Genomic DNA, 20,683 nt, shown 5'->3' on the forward strand with positions numbered 1-20,683 from the left:
CTCCTCCTCCTCCCACATCCCACCCAGATCTCATGCCACAAAATACAACAATGCCCCCGAAACAACACATCCACATCGCCCTCCTGGACACCGACCTCCCCGTCCCCACCATCTACGCCCACCGCGGCCTCTACAGCACGCAGTTCCGACACCTCCTCCGCGCCGCCGCCGCCACCATCAACCCGGCCTACGAACTCCACACCACCGCCTTCGACGTGGTGGGCGGCCACCTCCCCGCCTACGCCAGTCTATCCCAGCACTCCTCAACCCCAAACCCCGGAGCCAGCACCGCCTCCACCTCCAACCTTGCAGCCGAAGACACAGCCCTCAACCCCCTCTCCATCCCCATCACCGCCATCCTAATCACGGGCTCCGCCGCCGCGGCCTACGACCCCACCAAACCCTGGATCGCGGCCCTCACCACCTTCCTCCAAACCGTCCACTCTCAGTACCAGGGTGTCCGGCTCTTCGGCAGCTGTTTCGGCCACCAGATCCTCGCCCGGGCGCTGCTGGAGCTGCAGGGCGCTGCGGGCCAGCAGCCCTACGTGCGCGTGGAGCCTGCGCCGCATGGGAAGGAGGTCGGGTTGAAGAGCGTCGTCCTCACCCCGGAGTTCACGGGAGCGTTTCCGGGGGCGTTTGCGTCTCCACACAGCCGGAATGTTCCGCCGGATGGGCAAGATGCAACGGACGCGGACGGGCGATGGAGGTGGAGGTGGAACATCCAGATGATCCACGGCGACCACGTCCGGGTCTGTCGGCCCTTGCCGGCGGGGTGGTGCGTGGTCGGGGCCAGTGCGGAGTGTGCGGTGCAGGGGCTTTATCGCCCGGGCAGGGTGCTGACCTATCAGGGGCATTTTGAGTTCGATGCCGAGGTTAACCGCGAGACGTGTCTGGAGTTTGGAAGGAGGGAGGGGTGGAAGGCTGAGGATGTGGAGAGGTGGGTGCAGGCGATTGGGGCGGATGAGGAGCGGAGTGATGCGGTGGGGGCAGCGGGGGTGGTGGTGAGGTTCTTTGCGGGGGAGGATGCGGGGGAGGATGAGCACGGGGATGATATTGCTTTGGTGCGGGGTGGTGTTGGGGTGCTTGGGGAGGGGGAAGGGAAGGATGGTACAGAGAAAACGGGCTCGGGTTGGAATTGGTTTAAGCTGCTGGGGTGGAAGGATGGTTAGGTTTGGTTACTGGGACCGGTTATGAATATTGATGTTGGAATAGGTATGGGTATAGACAGCAAATAGAAACAAGAAAAAGTATTTTATGAACTTCATGGATTTGAAAATGTAAGTATGTTTTTGGACGAGACCTACAGTATTTGACCAGCCTCGCCTAGGGCCCTAGGTATTGTACCTATTTCTTTTCAGCCTTCGGCTCAGCCTTCTGCTGAGGCTTGCGCTGGGTCTGCTGTTGAGGCCTCTGCTCAGCCTTCTGCTCAGCCTTCTGTTGATGCCTCTGCTGAGGAGTCTGCTCAGGCGTCTGCTCAGTCTCCTGCTCAGGCTTCTGCTGAGAACTCTGCTGAGTCTTCAGCTCACCCTTCCTCCCACCCCTCTTCCCCGACTTTTTCGCCCTCAGCGGCCGCGGACGAAGCTCCGTCGCCTCGATATTCGCCCCATGCGGCTGCTGCTGTTCAAGCAGACGCAGCCAGTCGCGCTGGTGCGCGTCTTTCTCGTACAGGTCGGCGCGGTCTCGCCAGGTCTTCACGTCCAGCCGCAGGCGCCGGGGCGGGTCGAAGGTCTTCTCCTTGGGCGGCGGGACGCGCCGGACCCTCAGGAACTGGATGGCCTTGAGCCACGGGCGATCCGAGCCCTCGAAGGCGTCGTTGATCTTCTTGAGGATCACCTCCTCGGGCAGCGGACGCCACTTCTTGTCCAGGTACAGCTCCTGGTGCGAGCACACGAAGATGAACGGCTGCTCCCGATACTCCGGCGTCTGCGCCGCCGCCGGTGCCGGGGTGGCGGTGGGTGCTGGGGGTGGAGCCACCACCGTCGAGTTCAGGGGGATCATGTCTGACAAGTTGAGGCGCACCATTCTGGCTGAGTTTCGAGGGGTCCTGTGAGTGTTTCTTTGGGTTAGGTGTGATCTGAGTTGTGGGTCAGGTCTGGGTTGTAGGAGATGGACCGGTGGGAGGGGTGATTTTATATTGAACGCATGGGTCGAACTTGAGATTGTGGGATAGGAGGGTTCCGGTATGTTCGTAAAGGATCCAAGTTGGGCCATTGTCCTGATCAGGGACCAAGCCATGATCTGGGAGGACGGATAAAGAAGCCTCTTGCATGTCGTGTGTCAACAAGGGATTAGCTGAAATGCTCATTTAGATGGTCTTTGCTCTTCGTGAGATATTCACATCCAGGTGATGTCTTCATTGTATGGGTTGATGCCATGGGCCGTCTGACTCTGATAGACCTTTGATGCAGGATGCATTCTTTGAGTGTGTGCTTTGTTGTATTGGATATGAACAGGATTGTGGATAGCCTCTACTACGGGAGCTATCTCGAATGCCGGTATACTCCGTCTTGATCCGTAGTTATGGTTCGCTGGAACGACAAGGCTATCACAAGCCTGAGGGCCACCTGAGGAAGACTTCAGACTCATTTGATACCAAGCATACACGGTATGGTACGGAGAGGAAAGTAGGACTTCTTGAATGTCATTCGTGAGAAATGCTGCTAGAAGTAGCATGCCGGCCGCAGGTCCCCATGCGGAGACGATAAGATAAGCGTGACCGGAAATTTTTCGAAGGGGTTTGCTTGGCATCGCGGTGATTCCAGAGATGCAGCTTGGTCGTGATCAATCTACGTCGTGGATACCATCTCGAGTCCCAGGTGTTGGCGCTGCGGGGGATAGTCCAGATTTTCGCTACGATTGACTTACCGTGTTAAGAGCTATGCCACTAGTTACGAGATGGCGGCCCAGGAAGGCGCAGGGAAAGCACTACGAGAGGTCCAAAGCCTCGCGACAGGGACGCAGGGAAACGAAATGCAGCAATGCCCCAGCCCGACCTTGCATGTGTCCATCAGACAACACCCAGTCGCAACTGCGCGCACAACCCCAACTCATCGACCCAATCACCAAATCGAAAGAACTTACAGACCCCATTTTGAACGACGGATAGATGGAGAGCAGAACGCTCCCATCTATACACACCATTGTGAATCACAGCGAAAGAAAAAAAAATATAGATCAAGAATGGATATTTCATTTTTTTTCATTCGTCCGTGATTGCGCCAGGATTCCGCAGGGTAGACGTGTCCATCTATACCCCTTGAGAATAAGTGGCTGGATCAGCGGGGAAGGCAAGGGGAGGGCCTCCGTGAATCCCGCGTCGTTTTTAATCGATAAAGATCAACTCCTGCCATTTTGCAAAAATAGGATGCACCCGGAACCCCACAAAACGCTCTTCCAGCAACATAATCACATCAGAGGACCGCGCATTTAAGCGGACTTGACGGCCTCACGGCCCTTGGCCTTGCGGGCAAGGATCTCCTCACGGTCCTTGTCGAGGTGGAGCTTGGTGATGACGACGTTGGAGGGGTGGATGGGGAGAGGGACGCTCTGGCCGTTGGACTTCTCGCGGACGACGCGCTCGACGTGGATGCACCACTTGAGACGGTAGACGGAGGTGATCTTGCCGTCACGGCCCTTGTTGGAACCACGGACAATCTGGACCTCGTCACCCTTGCGGATGGGGATGGAGCGGACCTGTTGGTCGAAGTGATTAGTAGAAGTTCGTTTGGTTGATCCCAGTGTTCAAAATTGACTCCGTTCACTTCCGAGGGCGGATGGCAGATTTTGACCAGGCAAGTGGAAGATCGGTTCGTCGCAAACTTACACCGTACTTCTCGCGGAGCTCCTTGTTCAGGCTGGCGCTAAGGATCACGCGGCGCTCGGAGGACTAATGTGCTAGGTAAGTCTTCATGTCGTCGACCAAAGGGCGTTAAGGAAAAACTCATACGGGAGCGCTGAAGTGAGCCTTACGGCTCTTGGAGCGGGAAGAAGCGACTGTGCATTTCATTAGCATTGAGAGTCAATCGAAGAGAGCATGCGCCGGGATAACATACCCTGAGTGTTGCGAACAGCCATTGTGCCGGGGTCCTTGAGGGTGTCGTGAAAGAGGATGGATGGGGCTCAAGTTGTCGGATTGTCGTTGATCGGGAGAAAAGACTTTTGTGGTCGTTTCAATATTCGATGTGGGCGGGTTGTGCGCCACGTGACCTGGCTGAGTAAGGCTAGGGTTGGGCTCTAGCCTCTGATTGGGACTGATTGGAACTGATCGGAAGACCCACCCTCAGCTCACTCACCGCTCAGAGTAAGCAGTTCTGCCGGTTCTGCCGGCTGGTCTCGAAGCGGTCAGAGTTGGCATTCTTGGTTGTTTCAACTTTCCAGCTCGTACTGTACAGTACATCAGTTCCGGTCCTCAAGTGTTTATGCCACGGGCTGCCCACACTCCATCTCACTGGCAAACAATTTGTATTCTATCAACACAATCTCATACCACTCATGTATGGGGGGGCTTCCAGACAAATCTTATTTTTCGTTTCATCAAAACCCATCGAAATCTGCCAATATCGATTTCTCTCTGCGGTGAACGGTGAGAATCAAGCTAAATCAGCCGCCGTCGTCATTGTATCTCATCACCGGTCTGCAGAAGAAGCACCTCGTAAAGAAGCTCCATAAGGAGCTCCATCGAGCCCCCACACTATCAAGGTACTGAGTACTTCACACCGTGAGAACATTCGGGCTAGGACATCCTGTTCGGAGCTATTTCGGAGTAGGTCGGCTGTTCTGCAGCAGACCAGGAAGCGCGCTAAAATATATACTTCGGCACGGGAGGGAAAGCGTGGGGGTTACCACTGATTCGACATCATGTAGGACAACCACCACAGGTAACAGAGACTGTTCTTGCGACAAACTTCAGCTCTTAAGAGCTTTCCACCGCTTTGAATTATTGGGTTTCAATGGTCATAGACCGTCTCTGCGGTGTCGCAGCACAACCTCATGAAAACCCGCGCGGTCCAAGAATGCCTTGGATGAGCTAGACATAAGCTTCGTGATGCATTTCTATCGTGATCAAGCTTACCGTGCGAATCCCCATTCTAAGACATGCCAAGCAAGCTGAAAGCATCAGAATCCTCACGTTCTAATAACGATTTGTCAAGCAGAAGATAAGAATCCCGCGAACAGGGCTGCAGATGCCAGCCACCAGTTACCCTGCAGATCTGGCACCGGCCAACACACCTGCAGAATGCAGATCCATTCCAATCGCGATCTTGCCCCCTCCTTCAAACCCCCTGCTCGTACAGTATTTAAGGGTCTATGAAGGGCCTGATAGCCACCGATTTCTCTTCCAAACTCACATTCGGACATTTATCCATCATGTCCCTGCGGTCGATTCTGTTCTCGCTTTCCGCCTCGTTGGCGTCGGCAACCAACCTCTATGCCACTCACTATAGCGGCACGGTCTACTCCCTCTCGCTGACGCACAGCAGCAATGGCAGCGACCTGGCCATCTCGTCGGAGATCCAGGGTTGTGGCGCCATGCCCAGCTGGCTGACCCTCGACCCCGCCACGCGCATCATTTACTGCAACGACGAGACGGGTGACGCCTCGACCAATGGCTCCCTGAACGCCCTCTCCGCGTCGACCGACGGTACCCTGAAGCTGATCGCCAGCACCGACGCCGCTCCGGGAGGTGGTGTGAACAGCGTCATTTACACCGGCGAACATGGTGCCCAATACCTGGCCATTGCACATTAGTATGTCTCACCACCGCATCTTATCCTACCTACTGCGGAGTAGTATTTACCGAGGCACCCCCACTAACAATCATCCCCCCCCTTCAACAGCGGCGGCTCGGCTCTCTCCACTTTTACCCTTCCCCTCACCCCAGACTCGCAACCCCTGCAGGTTTTCCGCTACACCTTCTCCGACGACAACCCCAAACGCCGCCCCCAGCAAGATTCCCCACACCCGCACCAAGTTTTCCTCGACCCGACCGGCTCCTTCGTCCTCGTCCCTGATTTGGGGTCGGACCTCCTCCGCGTCTACGCCATTGACAAGGCCACTGGCAAGCTGCAGTCCCACTGCACTGACCTGACCTACCCGACGGGCAGCGGACCCCGCCACGGTCTCTTCTGGGAGTCCGCCGACGACCACCACAGCATCCTGACCACCAACAACAACCGCAACACCCGCCGCAACACCCGCCGCAACACCCGCCGCAACACCCGCCGCAACCGCAACCAGGCCCAACAACAAGGCGCCGCCACCCTTTACACCGCCAACGAACTCGACGGCCACCTTAAAGTCTTCGACGTCTCCTACGTCTCCGACGGCTGCCTCTCCTTCCGCCAGCTCCAGGCCCTCGTGCCCTACCCGACCACTAACGACTCGCTCCCGACCGGGGCGACGCTGGCCGAGATCCGCAAGGCCGGGAATGGGCTGTATGTGTCGGTACGCTCCGACCACGGCTTCGCGCCCTACGACAGCATTGCCACGCTGACCCGCCATGCGAATGCTTCCGTTGAGTTCGAGCGCTTGAGTTCCGCGTATGGTACCGTCCCCCGGACGTTTGTCATCAACAAGGCGGGCGACCTGGTGGCCATTGGCGACCAGGCGAGCTCCAACGTCGCGATCGTGGCACGTGACCCCGTCACGGGCGTCTTGGGCGAGAAGATCGCCGAGTTGCAGGTCGGGGAGCCCGGTGCGGTGGGCACGGCCGAGGGGTTGAGCAGCATCATCTGGGATGAGTGAGTGCTTGCTCCCTGGGGCTTGGAAAAAGTACATAGTTGGGGTTTGCATGCTGCATGCATGCCAGATACCGCGAGCGAGACTGAACAGTGTGAAATGAGTCGTCAGTAGTCGATTGACTTACCTACATATCTATATATTATGTGAATAAATGGACCCTTTGGCTTGTGTTTCGATCTTTCCACTCAGACATGATCCTGTAGCGCAAGGGACCGGGGGACATCGACACATCGGTCGGAAAACCTGCAGATCCCGTTCGGGACATCTCCAGCTCGGGCCATTGACACGGAGGGCTTGAGTCGTGCCCAAGCTGAACAAGCTGGACAGGTTATGTCGACCGTCACTAGACACGTATTCTTTGAACAACAATACATTGGAGGCTACTGCTGGGACCCTCGACGATCTGGGGATGCTGGACGCAATGCATTATTTCTGGATAAGAGACGATCATAGGAGTGTGATCTAATGATATTGCCCGGGGAAAATTGTAATGCCAGTGTGATGTCCTCCCTTCAGGTCTCCTCTGCATGCATGCATCAACTGTGGGAGCAGAGAAGATGCTACGGAAGACCCTGCTTTCCCGGTCATGGTGGATGGACGGGCAGTACGAAAGGCGGTGTACTGAAGGTGACCGCTCGCCCCTCGCGTGCAGCTCGGTTCCATTCTGTTTCCGTAATTCTGCCACTCCTCCTTTTCCACCTTCCATACACTGACAGAATCTTGGGTACGGACTAGAGCTCTGCTCCATGCTCGGCTTCATGCTCAAGTGGGAATTCATCGTGTCGAAGACTGTTGATGACTTTATGATGAGTTACCACACGCCTGGCCCCGGACCATGCCCTTATGTGTTCTAGCTTCCAAGCACTTGTCCAATCTCAGGCCTCCATGCCCAAGACAGCGAGTGGATCTGCGGAGCTGGGCGGCGCCGATCTGCTCGGAAAAATGCCATTCGCACTGGTGACTGGAGGAGACCCGGGGAGCTGCATTTCCGAGCTGAAAATGAACGAACTGCCTTTGTGAAACGGATCCATGGGACTCTCCCGCACTCTAATTCCCGAGCCGCAGAGCTGTCGTTAATTCAGACGCACAGTAAGATACCATATGTGACAGCATCCTCGATGTCTCCATTGTTTGTCTTTCGTCTCGCTCTCTCAATTTCTTCCACCGCAAAGCCATGGTTGAGAGAGAGAGAGAGAGAGGAGGGATCTGTTGTTTTTCAGCTCCACCACGGACTGATCGGCTACTTTAGCGTGTGACAATCTACGCGATCGAACGCTATCGGACGCCATCTGCCGATCACTACCTTCCGAGAACCATTCACAGCTTCGACAGCTGAATGACAGAGCAGAGCTTTGATCGAGGGGCCCGATTTGGGGCAATCAGAGGCGTCTCTCCAGCAACACCGCCTTTTCCCGGGACCTTCCACAAAGTTGCATCCTTTCGCAGCTCTGCAGATGGAAGCAGAAGCGGAGAGGTCAAGTGGATCTATTCTCAGCTGTGACAAAAGCAAAGTGGAAGCTCTCCGTGCTCTACGGCCATCGCTGCTCGCGGAGAGAGTGGCTTTACTAGAGCATTACAGCCAGCCACCATATTCGCAGCATAAAGAGCAGTATCGATTTGTATCTTACTGTTCGGTGACCGTCTACAAAACAACAAGCGCCACGACACTAGCATCCACTCACATGCAAGATGATCAGATCGTCCTTCGTTAAGAACCACACGGAGCATCTCGGGCCCCATTCTCATGGCTGATAACTCCACTAGCCGGGAAAAGGGAGAGGTTTACTACTCAGCGTGTCCAGGTCCCCAGGCGGCGGTCGTCCATCTTATAAAGGCCCCTCCACCCAGAGCCCATTCCTCGAACGTTTCCATTTGCTCTTTCTTTCTCTGGGCGTCGCTGCAGACTTACGCCAGGGCCTAAGCACATAATTGCTGATACACCTTCCTCCCTTCCTCCTTCCATTCTCGCTCCCCGCCTTTCTATCGTTCGATTGTTAGACATCCCAACTACACATCACTTCACGATGGGAAATCTCTCCCGCCTTCTCACCGTGCTCTCAGCGGGAAGCGCGGCATGGGCGACGCAGGCTCCCCTCGGTTCCGCCAGTGCAGGCGCGAACCAGTGCCTCAGCATGACCGGCGGAGCCCCCCATACTAACTTCGATGCGTGCTGTGGAAGCAGCGCATCTGGCCGCGGCACCGTCGACGGCGTCGAGTTCACCTACACGTGCGGACAGTGGGCGACGCCCTACGCGACCAAACCCGTGACCGCCGCCAGCGCGCGCGAGTGTGCGCAGCTCTGCGCGGCCGCTGGCGCCCAATGTCCCGCGGCCGCCTGGATGTCCAAGGGGCAGTGTTACTTCATCACTTCTGGCGCTTACTCGGTCAGACCGTTGAAGGGGATCCTCTTGCTCGAGAAGACGGGCAAGCTGGTCGCTGGGGAGGAGCCCCCGAAGCCGGAGGGTGGCTGCGACAAGGCCGCCGAGGAGGCGAAGACGCAGTGCGAGAAGGAGGCGGCGGAGCGATGCGAGGCGGACAAGACCCGCATCGGTGAGCAGTGCAAGGCGGATTGTGCTAAGCAGGTCGCTTCCGTCACGGAGCAATGCAATGCGGATAAAGCGAAGCTGGAGGAGCAGATGAACACCAAATGTCGGGACCAGACCGCGGCTGCTGTGCAGGAGCAGGTCGCGAAATGCGAGAAGGAAAAGACCGACCTCGGAGGCTCCTGCGACGACCTCAAGAAGCAGGGCGAGGCCCAGTGTGAGAAGGATAAGACTGCCATCACCGAAGACGCGAAGAAGCAGTGCGATGCGGACAAGACTGCCGTCACCGAGGATGCGAAGAAGCAGTGCAATGCGGACAAGGCGGCTCTGACGTCAGCCTGCGACGCAGAGAAGGACCGCCTCCAGAAGGCGCTCGACGAAGCCAACGAAAAGCTCAAGAAGCTTGAAGGCAGTGGTGGTGGCACCGGCACGTCGACCACCTCGCCGGCCAACGAAGCCCTGCTCGAGGAGATCGCGCGCGAGAACTTCAGCACCATCTGCCCGAAGTTCGGCGGCAAGACTTTCACCACCGTGGACTCCAAGGGCTACAAGCACGAGTGGATGCTTTACTGCCATACCGGGGTCACGGGTCAATCGACCCCCAACTACAACTGGAGCTGCCACACTCAGAACATCATCCAGCTTCTGAAGGAGCAGCAGGAACGGTCGGATCTCAAGGCTCTCTGGGTCAACACCAACAATGTCTGCACTCCTTGGACCGGGGGATATGTTAATGTCGGTGGGCCGTTCACGAACCACCATTTGGTGATGCCCACCCGCCAGCCTTGGAAATGATTGATCTGAGCTATACCAAGTTCAAATCCGGGAGGATGAAGTGCTAACAGCTGCGCGGAGTATAAATAGTCTTAATCTATAAGTGTAGTATGAGGGGTTCAAATCGAGATTAAGGAATGGACATTATGAATGACTAGTATCTTACACTGCTTGCTATGAAAAACACATGTGACATCACCAGCAGTATCATTTGAAGGGCAAATAAGTCACCATTTGAGAATCAAGTATGGCCATTAGGGCGGCTTTAATTCCTCATGTGTCGACCTACCGAAAAACCATTGCTTCTGTCTGTGCACCAGAATACATGCTATACATCCCGCTTCACCATCGCAGCATCCGATAATCTATCTGAATGTGCCAGAATGGCATTCGCCTTTACATGCCTAACCGAGGGGGGCGGAAGGAAGAAAGGAAAAGCCTCAGGGTCTTGTTGGCATCGTGAACTGGTCAATTTAGCTGTATCTGCATTGGTGGGACTTCCGCGACTCTCGACTCTCAACAGAGAAGCCACGCAATCGCTCAATCAGCTTGTTGTCGCTGGCAAGGCTTTGTATGTACCCGGGTGTAAGCGACACTCCGGCTTGGGTTCAGTTGTCAGCAAGGCCAACCAGTCAGTGTAAGTTGAATACTTTCCACAGCAGCAAAAAGCAAGAATGCAAGGGCTTTGCTCCCTGGGGGAGGGAGAACAAATCAGCTAATGAAGAGAATCGATCAATCGCCAATCGACCGGGGACCGTTCGTTGGTTCGTCTCTCCGGTCTGAGGCATCATTCCCATGATACAGAATGAAGGAATGGACCTGGTATCCTGTATCCTCTAGCAACTCTCGGAAGTGGCTATTCTAGAAGAACCCCGTCGCTCAGGATCGAGAGAATCAGGATGTTCCCCCCTGCGACACCCACGAACGTGGCCGTGGCCGTGGCCGTGTCCGAGCCCCATCGAGCGGCAAAGATCAGCATGAAACACCTTATACCACTATCACTGGAGTTGCGCTGCCATGCATCCGAGACAAGGCCCCCCGTATGGCTTTTCCAGCATCGGATGCCGCAAGGGTGGAAAAATCTGGAGTCGATTACCGAAGGCCCTGAAGGTCTGTCTCCTGAGGTCTCCGTAGCCGAATAAGCCACCACGGCCGCATGAAGTTCAATTCATAGATTTCCCTCTATTGTGGAGCAAGATGACTCTAAAAGAGAGAAGCTGTGCAGAAAGCATGATAGATCCCTCTCTCCAAACCCTAAACACAACTGGAGGATTACACCGAGCAAAGCCCCCTTCTCACCAAGGAGAAACATCAGACACTGGAACTTTCCAGGAGAAGGTAACAGCAAGCCATAAACTAGGCTGATTCTCCCTCTCTTGGAGAGATGGTCAACTATCTTCACGAGTGATAACACGAAAGCCAACGGATCTTGCCTCGGGTTGTTTACTCCTCCAGAGTACCCTTGATCACCACCCTCACCCCCGGGGAACCTTTTTTGGCAGCCGGGAAAAGACAGTCCCGGGCAAATTTGCAGTCTTCAATGGTAGCCTGATAGAGCTCCATATCCAACTGCCGGAAGAGCGTCGCGGTGGTGAGATACAATTCGGCCAGCGCCAAGCTACCCCACGTCAGCGTCTATGTCCCTCGAAGATGAAGTGAAAACGTCAAGGGAGAAAGAACATACTGCATCCCTGAGCAATTTCTGCTCCCCTTCGTGAAAGAGACCATATATCTGTCCAACCGCTCTCCAGTCTCCGCAGCCGTGATCCAGCGCTGGGGGTCGAATTTCTCCGGGTCCGGGAAGATGAAAGGGTTCATGTTCATGAAGTACGTGGCGGTGCTCACCGGGGTCTATACGGTAGGATGACACCCACCCCAGCAGGTATGACCCAGTCCTCGAAGTGGAGATTCTCCTGCGGTGCAATGCGCGGGAGTCTGGAGGAAGTGCCCAGACTCAATCGAAGGCCTTCCTGCACCACCCCGTTCTGCGTCCTGTTAGCCTTACCCATATCCCCTCTTTTTCACGCAATAGGCCCCCTTCCCCCACCTGCGAAACAAAAAAAAAAAGGAATCAACCAGGGTGTTGCAGTGAGTTCTCAAATTGACGTCACGGTAACAAAAGCTCTGTCTTCAGTTGAATTCTATCTTCATCCCTGTACTGTATGATCATGGGTGAGCAGGTATTCAGCCTGCCGTGTGCACTATCTCGTCAATTTAAGGATTTTCTTTCTCCGCAAGTAGCGCGCCAACTAGCTAGATACGCGTCTACTCCTTAGGTAAAATTCAACCCTGCAACAGGTCCCAGCACCAAGGTATTGTCCCCGTATGAATACTCACCCCACAATATGACGTTGACGTTGTCGTTGCGGAAAGAATTGTCCGGTTGCAGATGGTGATAAGCTTCATGCCAGATAAAGTTCATCTTCAGCCGTGGTACAAGAGCCGTCATGACTATGACGTCCAAAATTGGCTGCAGTCCACCCAGTCCAATGTTAAAAGTGCATACGCAAAGCCTCGTTTTCTTGATTCGATCGAGGAAATCAAGCTCTGGGAGAACATATACCGGACAGATCAAGGAAGTAGGTCTGATTCGCGCTTTCTAGCATACCTCAAGATCTCCTCGCCGCCGTCAGGTGATTGCCGCTGTCACTGCTGAAGGGGGGTTGACGAAAACAGCTTGAACTGATGGTAGTCGTGATATCATCCCCAGCTGTGACCTCCGTAATAAAGGATGTTGCTTTTCCGGTACTCATCAGTGAGTCTCAATTGGCATAAGCTTCAGAGCAGCATGCCGTTTTCGGCCAGTAAGCATTGTTCCAGAGAATGATAGCTCGGGACACACAAACAAGAAGAAATTTAGAGAGTTGACCTCACTGCAAGGCAATGAGCCTAAAATAAATCGGCTATCCGAGCAAGTCGCTCGAACATATAAAGGGGAGGAAGCCATCTCTCTAAGACCCGTATGCGCCTTTTCAAGGACAATCCCTGCTCCAACGCGCCCAGACACGCTCATCCTCTCCAAACAATTCACCAAGCCCCAAGAACAGGAAAATAATCATCCACCTTCCAAAGACACCAAAATGACCTCGAAACTCCTCATCGCCAGCCTCATCCTCACCGCAAGCACAGCCAACGCCCTCCCCAACCACCCCAACCCACTCGAACAGCTCATGCAGCCCCTAAACAACCTTAACAACCCTCACGAAGTGCTAACCACCCCCTGCCCCGACCCACAACACCAACCCCAAAACCACCCCCACTGGCTCGACATCTCCTACGGCCAATGCTACCATCTCATCCACCCGGACTTCGGCCCCTTAGTCGACAGCACCTGGGGCCTCTCCGCGGCCCCCTTCCAATGGCTGGCCTTCAAGCAAGGCCACAAGCCGCGGCGCCTGCAGGTGTGCCGCACCGAGCACTGCGACGACGACGATGTAGGTGCCGTGGAGAACCACGGCACCTTCTACCTGCGCGACCTGCGCGGCTCGCCCAAGACGCAGTGGCAGCCGCGCTTCCTCAACGTGTTCGAGGGCCTCTCCAGCCAGGTGTGGCCCGATGCGCACGACGGGCAGGGCAAGCGGGCGCGCTTCACGGCGTCGGCGGTCGCGCACGGCGACTGGCTCCGCCTGCGGGTGGTGGAGAGTGCCACCGGGTACAATGGGTTGCATGTCAATTCGGATAGTTGGCCCGAGCATAGTTTTGTGTATACGGATCGGGTGGAGAATAGTTTAAGTTTTTGGTTTGTGAGGTGTGATGGGCATGATGATGGGGAGGGGGTGGATTAGAGGAGGGGTGGGAGTTGGGGGATGCTTTATTGTTGGTTGGTTTTCGATGGAGATGGGTTGGGCGGGTGGGTGGCTGAAGCCTTGAAGGATGGGTGTGGGATTCGAGAGCCAAGGCTAGAGTTGTTGTTGCTCTGGCTGTGTTTGAAGCACATCCATTTATCATGGCAAGACTCCGGGTGGTGATTTCTTTGTTGCATGTTTACTGTGTTCATTAGCTAACGTGCTTCAAACTGTAGCCCTTGTTCTCTGTGTGCGTCCCTGGTGACCTGGTCATGGTGGCTAACCATGGCATTTGATTTCCTGATTCATGGACAGTGCTTCAGTGCATCGATCTCATTGATTGATACTGGATAAAAAGGTAGGAATTGAAGCTCCATAGTTAGGTTGCTGTCTGTGTAGTACCGCATGATTTGGTCGTGTCCGGGATGAAGCCTTGCATCACAAGTGTATTGCAGATTGGCATGACACTACAGGAGTTCTTCGATATGTGACTACTGGAATATGTAGGAGAGGGAAAGCAACAGAAGGCAGAAAACAAAAAAGATGAAAATTGAAAATGACGATTCCACAACAGAAAGGAAAGACGAACAGGCTGTCCCTTGAGTTTGTGATTGCAGAGAATGACAAGATATACTTTGGGCACGAGTCAACCACTTTTTACTTATATGTTTTGTCGCTTTCGAAAACTGTCGGCATAAGCATATGGGAATAAAAAGGACCCTTGATCAAGTAATTTGCTCTAGCATCCTAATCCGCAAAACAATTGCTCGCGTTAAACTCAGTACTGGCATCGCCAGGCAGGCTGTTAGGGCTACAATGGTGCCAGTGCTGAGCAGGAGTTACCACAGTGAGTCATAAAACATCATTTTAACCCATTCTTACATCAAGGCAAGATGGCCGAGTTGGTCTAAGGCGTCAGGTTAAGGTTACCTTAGCAAACAGCTTCTACAAGCTTCCTGATCATCGTTTGATGGCGTGGGTTCGAATCCCACTCTTGTCATTACTTTTTGCCATTTTAGCTGTGTATTTGCGCAACCCATATAGTGCAGTAAGCAATCAATCAACCAGCATCGATGATGCACATCCTTTGCACTTGGTTATCTTCTTCAAAATCTTATCCTCAGAAAGACCCTAAACAAACGATGCTGAGATTACCCACCTCTGGGACAAAAAACTCCCCGGACTTGTTCTCCCGTTTGCTCCCCAAGCCTTTCCGTGGGCAGCTTTCCCCCACCACAGCAGTTCTCCCAGGGTCAGAAAATGACCATTTCAGAATGACGTTTGTTATACACGCCCCTATATCGGAGTCCGTCAGATTGTAGATTTCAGCCTTGTTGCTGATCAATCAGCCAGACTGATATCCTCCACAACAGTTCTTTGTGGTTGGCAAGAAAGCCTGCCGATGCCACAGTATATAGTAAACCTTAAAATAATGTCACAATCTCTAATACCCTCATAAAGCTCCCAGACCGTACTGACCTCTCTTCTCACCGTCATCAGATTCAACTGCCAGACTTTACGAGCAAAGATGAAGCACATCAACAAATTGGCCCTGGCTGTGGCCTGCCTACCCGGTATGGTCCTCAACGCCGCCCCGGTCCCCGAGGACAACACCGCGGACGTGTCCTCCCAGGTTGGTGCGGGTGAGATCGAGCCTGCCGCCGCCTCCAACAGCCCCGAGGGTCACGCGGCGGCGGCGACTCCCGGTGCCTGTGACTGCGAGGGCAGTGACTGTGCCGACCTTGAGGCCGGCGGCCGCGGTGGGTATAACATGGTTGGTGGTGACAACGCCGACGCCAATGCTCCCGAGAATGGTTGCGTGGATGGCCGTTCTGACTGTGACTTGGTTTCGCCCGATGGACGCGGTGGGTACAATATGTTCGGGAACGGCACTACCACCGCTAATGCCACCCAGGATGGCAGTGACTGTGCCGATGTCGAGGCCGGAGGCCGCGGTGGGTACAACATGGTTGATGACAACGACACCAGTCGCAGCGACGATGGCTGCGATGACCACCCCGACTGTGATTCTGGTTCGTCTGATGGAAGTGGCGGGCACCGGGTGCTCGTTATCGGGTCCCCCGACTCCGATCCTATTGCCACTGTTGATTTTCTCTAAATCATGTGGGGCGCTCACTGCTAAGCGTTGGCCATGGCTTATTGACATTGGCTCGAGACGCTGAGCATGATGAGCTCAATAACACGAAACATGGCGACGGAGTTTAACCGGTGGTTTTTATCATAACCAAAATATACAAACCAAGTATGCCTAGTTTAGACTAGAAGAATAAAATAACCTTAACCAGAGTCCGGAATTTGGCAGCAACAACCTGATGTAAGTACTGTCGTGTATATGGGTAATACATACATGGATTGTCTACCGGTAAATGTGAGCCAGGGACGACCTTTTATGACCGCTTTGAGCTCACCTCGAAGGCTGCTTGTATAGATAAGATATGAATCCCTTGTGCAGATACCACATATAAGGTATAATAGAATCGCCAGATCTCATATCAACTGATCAGCTCCACGTTTACGTTCTGAGAGGTCCCTATGAGTAATAGAAAGTAAGATAAGTAAGACCAGCGGCGTGCGAGCCGGTTTATGACCAGAGAGGTGTACGTACCAGCAAGAAATGAGTCTCGAACTATGAAAGATACATGATCGCATCTAACGACTGCATGGAGTAAGATAAGAAGTATGTAAGGTACTATCGCATGACGACAAACGTGTAAAAATGAGGCAGTATGCATCTTGTTCATGGCAAAGAGGCGTGCAATTTGCCACACACTACGTATCTGTTATCTACGTATATGCGAAGTAGTGTGTTTCCAGAGCAATAGTGTTGATTTTAGAGTTTCCGATCTGGCACGACCATGACCCTGTTATTCCCAGAATAGAGCGTTCGACCGTGATGGACCCGCCCCTAGAGTCGACGGCTCGAAAACTAGCAGCGATCTCACCGAGAAATGCAACAAAGCCGCTATGAAAACAGGGGAACCACGGAGTCTAGAATTTGCATGGGCTCGGAGCCAATTGCGAAAGCATTGAAGGTGTAGGTAGGTTGGTTATCAAGGTCGATAGTAGAGGTTTCGATGTGCGTCTCACAAGGAAGGAAGGAAAGATTACTCAGCCACCAAACGCTCCCCAAAGGTCAAGCTCTCCAAGCATAATGCTTATCTCTGTCCTGTGGTGAAAGCAGCCGAGACAGAGAACCTCATGTTTTAGGGCTGCACTCTTGTGGCGTCGGTTCTTTCTCTTGACTCGTGCTCGGTGCACGACCCGGAACCAGAGTTCCGTGAGTGTTCCGGGATGCGGGATCATGCGAACTCTGAACTGACTCGGACTGACTCAGGTTGCTGGCTGAATTTGGGGTCAATTGGAAGACGCAGACTCGGCCACTGGGTGGGATTTAGTCTCCGCGGACAAAAGTCAGTGCGGAGGAAATCCGAAGCATCTCTCCGAGAGTCGCATTTGTGTTGCTGGCCACCTTACCCTGACTAGCCGTGGCCGCGCTGCCGACCGGTGTTATTGCATTGTGCGGTTGTCTCTCCCACTCCCACCTCCAGCTCAAGGTTCACGCCCGGAAATTGGCCATCGAATCCATGGAAAGGAAGAACCAGGTACGAAGGTTAATCAATTGCATCGTACCACTCAGCTTAGCGCTGGAAGCATCCTTGACCTGTTCCTGCTTCCCGGATCCCTGTGCATTGGCCAATCTGGCGATTAGGGCTGGAGGGCAGCGGGTACCTCCCGCCAGACCCCCGGGACGCCCACGGGGGGCCGCTGGCTGCTGCTGAATTTTCAGTGCTCGTCCTGAGTGAATATTTGGAACGGTGCAGACCAACCCAATGACCGAAGGCTTTGGTGAGAGCGCACAGGTGAATCCATTTGTCACCCAAACTTTGACATCCTTGGGTTCCCCACCGCGTCATTGAACTTTAATCCCGGATCCAGGACGGAGCGCACTCCTTGGATGAGCTTGGACCAGAAGCAATTTTCCAGTTGGGTTGGGTCGCCTTCATGCAGTGGGATCGGGGATCGAACCGCAAGCGAGATGGCGTGGAGCATATTTCTTGCAGTCATCGAACAGGCTACTCGGCAACTTACTTCTGCAGAACTACCTCGTGGCGAGTGCGTCGGTTGACTGGTGCCCTCTGATATTTGGTCTAGTCTAGTGGCTTGGTCTAGATAATGAGGTCCCCACCCGAGCAATTTCTCAGAGTAGCCGACAGGAGCCGGCCAACTAAGAAACAGAACCCAGTCTCGATTCTCGAACCATGTGTGCAGAATCCGTGCCTAAAGTTTAAAACCCATCCCTGCAAGCGCCATCAGGAATAAATATAACTAAAACGGCGATCCCCGTTTTCTTTGCTCGAGGCGATCGTCGCCGCTATTGCTACAGTCCCTCCCCCCATCTCTTGCCGTTTCTCACGATGCACAATCCCGACGGCTCTGCCCTGGAAAAGGGTATATGGGTGGCCGTCGGTATTGCGACGGTGATCCTTATCCTTCGCGTTGTTGCGAAAATCAAAATCCGCCAGCTGTATGTCGACGATGCGTTGATGTTCATCTCTTGGGTACGACAGCCCCTTGCCTCGGCATTTCACTCAGAAAGCTTTTGATCATGAGTCGCTAACGTCTCAATGTCTCCATTTAGGCGTTGGCCCTGTCCTCGACGGTCCTCCTGACGCTCTCCGTGCGCGAAGGCTTCGGCTCCGACCTCACACTGCTTCCCACCAAGAATGTGGAGCACATCCTCAAGTACATCGCGCTGGAGGTGCTGCTGGTGACGATCAGCACGGGCATCGCGCGCTGCTCCTTCGTGATCTATCTGCTGGGGATCCTGGGCGGCAACAAGAAGTACCAGCTCGCGCTGTGGGTGGCGATGCTGCTGCAGCTGGCGGCCAATATCGTGTCCGCGGTGCTGCCCATGAGCATCTGCCGGGACGACCGGATCCTGTGGAATGCGAACATCAAGACCACCTGCGGCAACACGGTGGCGGTGGTGCGGTTCTCCTACTTCTCGTCGTGTGAGTTCTGCCCACGAAACCCTTTCGAGCTCTCGCTTCTTCGATTCGAGTCAACCAGACTAACAAGGCATGGCGATGGATACAGCCGTCAACACTGCGACCGACCTCTTCCTCGCCGTCTTCCCGACCATCGTCTTCTGGAACCTGAACCTCCGCCTCCGGATCAAGATCAGTCTGATCGTGCTGTTGAGTCTGGGTCTGGTGTATGTGGACCCTACCCTACCCCGAGGCCTTAGCTTCCGCCTACACGTACAATCAACTCCCCCAAACTAACACCAAACTAGGGCAATGATCGCCTCGATCATCAAAACCACCAAGCTAAAGGACGTCCCCAGCGTGACCAACATCGGGGCCTCGGGCGGGGTGGAGCTGATCCGCTGGGGATTCGCGGAGAGCCTGATCATCATCATCACGAGCTCGGTGCCCTGCGTGCGGCCCCTGCTGATCTCCTCGGTGCAGAAGCTCTCGTCCGCGGCGCGGTCGCGCTCCTACGAGCTGTCCGGCCCCTACTCCAAGGGCAAGGAGTCGGCCCCCGGCGGCCACTACTACGAGCGGCAGGCGTCGGGCCAGCGCGACGACGCCGACAGCATCGAGCAGATCCTGAAGGATCTCCATCGGCCTCCGTCGGGGTCCGATCGCCGCCGGGACGAGGAGGGGGGGGTCGTCGTGGAGGGTGGGATTCAGAAGCAGGTCGAGTTCTCTGTGGTGACGGCGCGGGACGAGTCGTAGGCTGTTCTAATTAACCTATGATCATGTTTAATTCTATTGTATTGTAGCATTATCATGGATTTTTGAATGTTGTGTTCCTGTCTCCAACGCAGGGACTACCGGCGGGCGGGCATGTTTCACCCCCCGCGGACCGGGGAGATGGTGCGCGCGGGGAGAGAAACCGAAACCTGGATTTTTTTTTTTTCTTTGATTTTTTTTTCTTTGGCGGTGGTGCCAGTTGCCACCCATGCCGGTTTTCCCGCTTCTCAAATTTGAGGAGGGGACCACATTACCTACCTAAAAGGCCCTTCCCCGCTTGTAGCCGTTCGGTAGTTGTAATTGGGTAAACCCGCGACCATCGCTACCAGAGTCTCTTTCGGCTTTCAACCAGTCAATCGCAAAAAAGGGGGAAGGCACTGGGCTGGCAGACTTAAGGTGTCTCAGATAACCCAAGCCACTGGAATTCTTTCAATCAAGAGTGGGTCATTATTTTGCCGGTAGTCTAGTCTAGGGCTCCTGCTTCCCTTGGGGTTAGCGTGGCCTAACCTCGCCAAGTTAGAAGTACTTATGCAGTGGCCCGGCGGCCGGGGCTAGTCCAGATGCCATCAATCTCCGGGACTTCGGATCTATCGCGTCTCGCTTGTTTGGCGTGCTAATTTTGGGGCGCTGATGACTTTTAGAATGGGTCATTTCTCGTATTCATTCTTCGACTGTTCCTCGTCGTCTGTGCTGGGAGGTTGTTGTGTGGTGGTTCTCCTGTTGTGTCTTTCATTTCAACCGTACTTCGGCCGTGATGTAGGGGGTTTGTTTCGTTGTTTGGTTGTTGAGACGTATGAAGTGACATCTTGAAGATTCTTGTGATGGATGCTGATGCACGGCTTTGCCTCATTTCAATACCTCTGAGCATTGTGAGCGTGTCTCTTAGACTACTACATGGCTCACAGGCTCTGAGGGGGAAAAAGGCTCTCTGCTTATTTGCTAAGAAAGATAGGCTGATCGCAAGCAAACAGCTACGCTTAAGTGTCCTGCAGACATAGAGAGACCCTTCAGCGCACTGATTCCTGAACTGCAAATTCCCACCCAAGAGGGGGTTTTGAGA

The 20,683-nt window shown here is 54.4% G+C and overlaps 10 protein-coding genes and 1 non-coding gene across 11 annotated transcripts; 8 read left to right on the forward strand and 3 right to left on the reverse strand.

The window, feature by feature from the left end:
- Nucleotides 1–50: 50 nt before the first annotated feature.
- On the forward strand, nucleotides 51–1,169 carry BO95DRAFT_455799 (type 1 glutamine amidotransferase; the record flags this gene model as incomplete). Its single annotated transcript, XM_025588367.1, has 1 exon — nucleotides 51–1,169. One exon carries the CDS (start codon nucleotides 51–53, stop codon nucleotides 1,167–1,169), a length of 1,119 nt encoding a protein of 372 aa, XP_025438901.1.
- A 135-nt stretch (nucleotides 1,170–1,304) lies between these two features.
- Nucleotides 1,305–2,468, reverse strand: BO95DRAFT_234987 (uncharacterized protein). Its single transcript, XM_025581302.1, has one exon. It carries the CDS (start codon nucleotides 2,233–2,235, stop codon nucleotides 1,345–1,347), a length of 891 nt encoding a protein of 296 aa, XP_025438902.1. The 5' UTR covers nucleotides 2,236–2,468; the 3' UTR covers nucleotides 1,305–1,344.
- Nucleotides 2,469–3,426: 958 nt separating this feature from the next.
- On the reverse strand, nucleotides 3,427–4,074 carry BO95DRAFT_455800 (60S ribosomal protein uL24; the record flags this gene model as incomplete). Its single annotated transcript, XM_025588368.1, has 4 exons — nucleotides 3,427–3,693; nucleotides 3,824–3,886; nucleotides 3,947–3,993; nucleotides 4,053–4,074. 4 exons carry the CDS (start codon nucleotides 4,072–4,074, stop codon nucleotides 3,427–3,429), a joined length of 399 nt encoding a protein of 132 aa, XP_025438903.1.
- A 1,293-nt stretch (nucleotides 4,075–5,367) lies between these two features.
- On the forward strand, nucleotides 5,368–6,744 carry BO95DRAFT_466855 (3-carboxy-cis,cis-mucoante lactonizing enzyme; the record flags this gene model as incomplete). The annotated part of the gene is made up of 2 exons (XM_025589249.1): nucleotides 5,368–5,747; nucleotides 5,838–6,744. 2 exons carry the CDS (start codon nucleotides 5,368–5,370, stop codon nucleotides 6,742–6,744), a joined length of 1,287 nt encoding a protein of 428 aa, XP_025438904.1.
- A 1,865-nt stretch (nucleotides 6,745–8,609) lies between these two features.
- Nucleotides 8,610–10,128, forward strand: BO95DRAFT_235026 (uncharacterized protein). Its single transcript, XM_025581303.1, has one exon. The coding sequence runs from the start codon at nucleotides 8,766–8,768 to the stop codon at nucleotides 10,077–10,079; it is 1,314 nt and encodes a 437-aa protein (XP_025438905.1). The 5' UTR covers nucleotides 8,610–8,765; the 3' UTR covers nucleotides 10,080–10,128.
- Nucleotides 10,129–10,333: 205 nt separating this feature from the next.
- Nucleotides 10,334–11,166, forward strand: BO95DRAFT_434872 (uncharacterized protein; the record flags this gene model as incomplete). Its single annotated transcript, XM_025585156.1, has 3 exons — nucleotides 10,334–10,695; nucleotides 10,718–10,814; nucleotides 10,924–11,166. The coding sequence occupies 3 exons, from the start codon at nucleotides 10,334–10,336 to the stop codon at nucleotides 11,164–11,166; spliced, it is 702 nt and encodes a 233-aa protein (XP_025438906.1).
- Nucleotides 11,167–11,522: 356 nt separating this feature from the next.
- BO95DRAFT_322949 (cytochrome P450) lies at nucleotides 11,523–11,995 on the reverse strand (the record flags this gene model as incomplete). Its single annotated transcript, XM_025581824.1, has 3 exons — nucleotides 11,523–11,676; nucleotides 11,743–11,909; nucleotides 11,933–11,995. Coding segments are annotated over 3 exons (384 nt in total), but the record flags the coding sequence as incomplete, so codon positions are not given.
- Nucleotides 11,996–13,138: 1,143 nt separating this feature from the next.
- On the forward strand, nucleotides 13,139–13,843 carry BO95DRAFT_466858 (uncharacterized protein; the record flags this gene model as incomplete). Its single annotated transcript, XM_025589250.1, has 1 exon — nucleotides 13,139–13,843. One exon carries the CDS (start codon nucleotides 13,139–13,141, stop codon nucleotides 13,841–13,843), a length of 705 nt encoding a protein of 234 aa, XP_025438908.1.
- An 887-nt stretch (nucleotides 13,844–14,730) lies between these two features.
- Nucleotides 14,731–14,843, forward strand: BO95DRAFT_t250. Its single transcript has one exon. It is a non-coding gene; the product is annotated as a tRNA-Leu (tRNA).
- A 528-nt stretch (nucleotides 14,844–15,371) lies between these two features.
- Nucleotides 15,372–15,962, forward strand: BO95DRAFT_504169 (uncharacterized protein; the record flags this gene model as incomplete). Its single annotated transcript, XM_025591120.1, has 1 exon — nucleotides 15,372–15,962. One exon carries the CDS (start codon nucleotides 15,372–15,374, stop codon nucleotides 15,960–15,962), a length of 591 nt encoding a protein of 196 aa, XP_025438909.1.
- A 2,118-nt stretch (nucleotides 15,963–18,080) lies between these two features.
- BO95DRAFT_420595 (uncharacterized protein) lies at nucleotides 18,081–19,605 on the forward strand (the record flags this gene model as incomplete). The annotated part of the gene is made up of 4 exons (XM_025584535.1): nucleotides 18,081–18,423; nucleotides 18,504–18,876; nucleotides 18,962–19,079; nucleotides 19,161–19,605. Exons 1-4 carry the CDS (start codon nucleotides 18,280–18,282, stop codon nucleotides 19,603–19,605), a joined length of 1,080 nt encoding a protein of 359 aa, XP_025438910.1. The 5' UTR covers nucleotides 18,081–18,279.
- Between the last annotated feature and the right edge of the window lie 1,078 nt (nucleotides 19,606–20,683).

This window comes from Aspergillus brunneoviolaceus (assembly GCF_003184695.1).
Source record: "Aspergillus brunneoviolaceus CBS 621.78 unplaced genomic scaffold BO95scaffold_65, whole genome shotgun sequence".
Lineage (NCBI taxonomy): Eukaryota > Fungi > Ascomycota > Eurotiomycetes > Eurotiales > Aspergillaceae > Aspergillus > Aspergillus brunneoviolaceus.

What these genes read in the sequence shown, in the direction of transcription:
- BO95DRAFT_235026 (XM_025581303.1), top strand. Translation starts at nt 8,766, where the DNA reads ATGGGAAATCTCTCCCGCCTTCTCACCGTGCTCTCAGCGGGAAGCGCG.
- BO95DRAFT_234987 (XM_025581302.1), bottom strand. Translation starts at nt 2,235, where the DNA reads ATGGCTTGGTCCCTGATCAGGACAATGGCCCAACTTGGATCCTTTACG.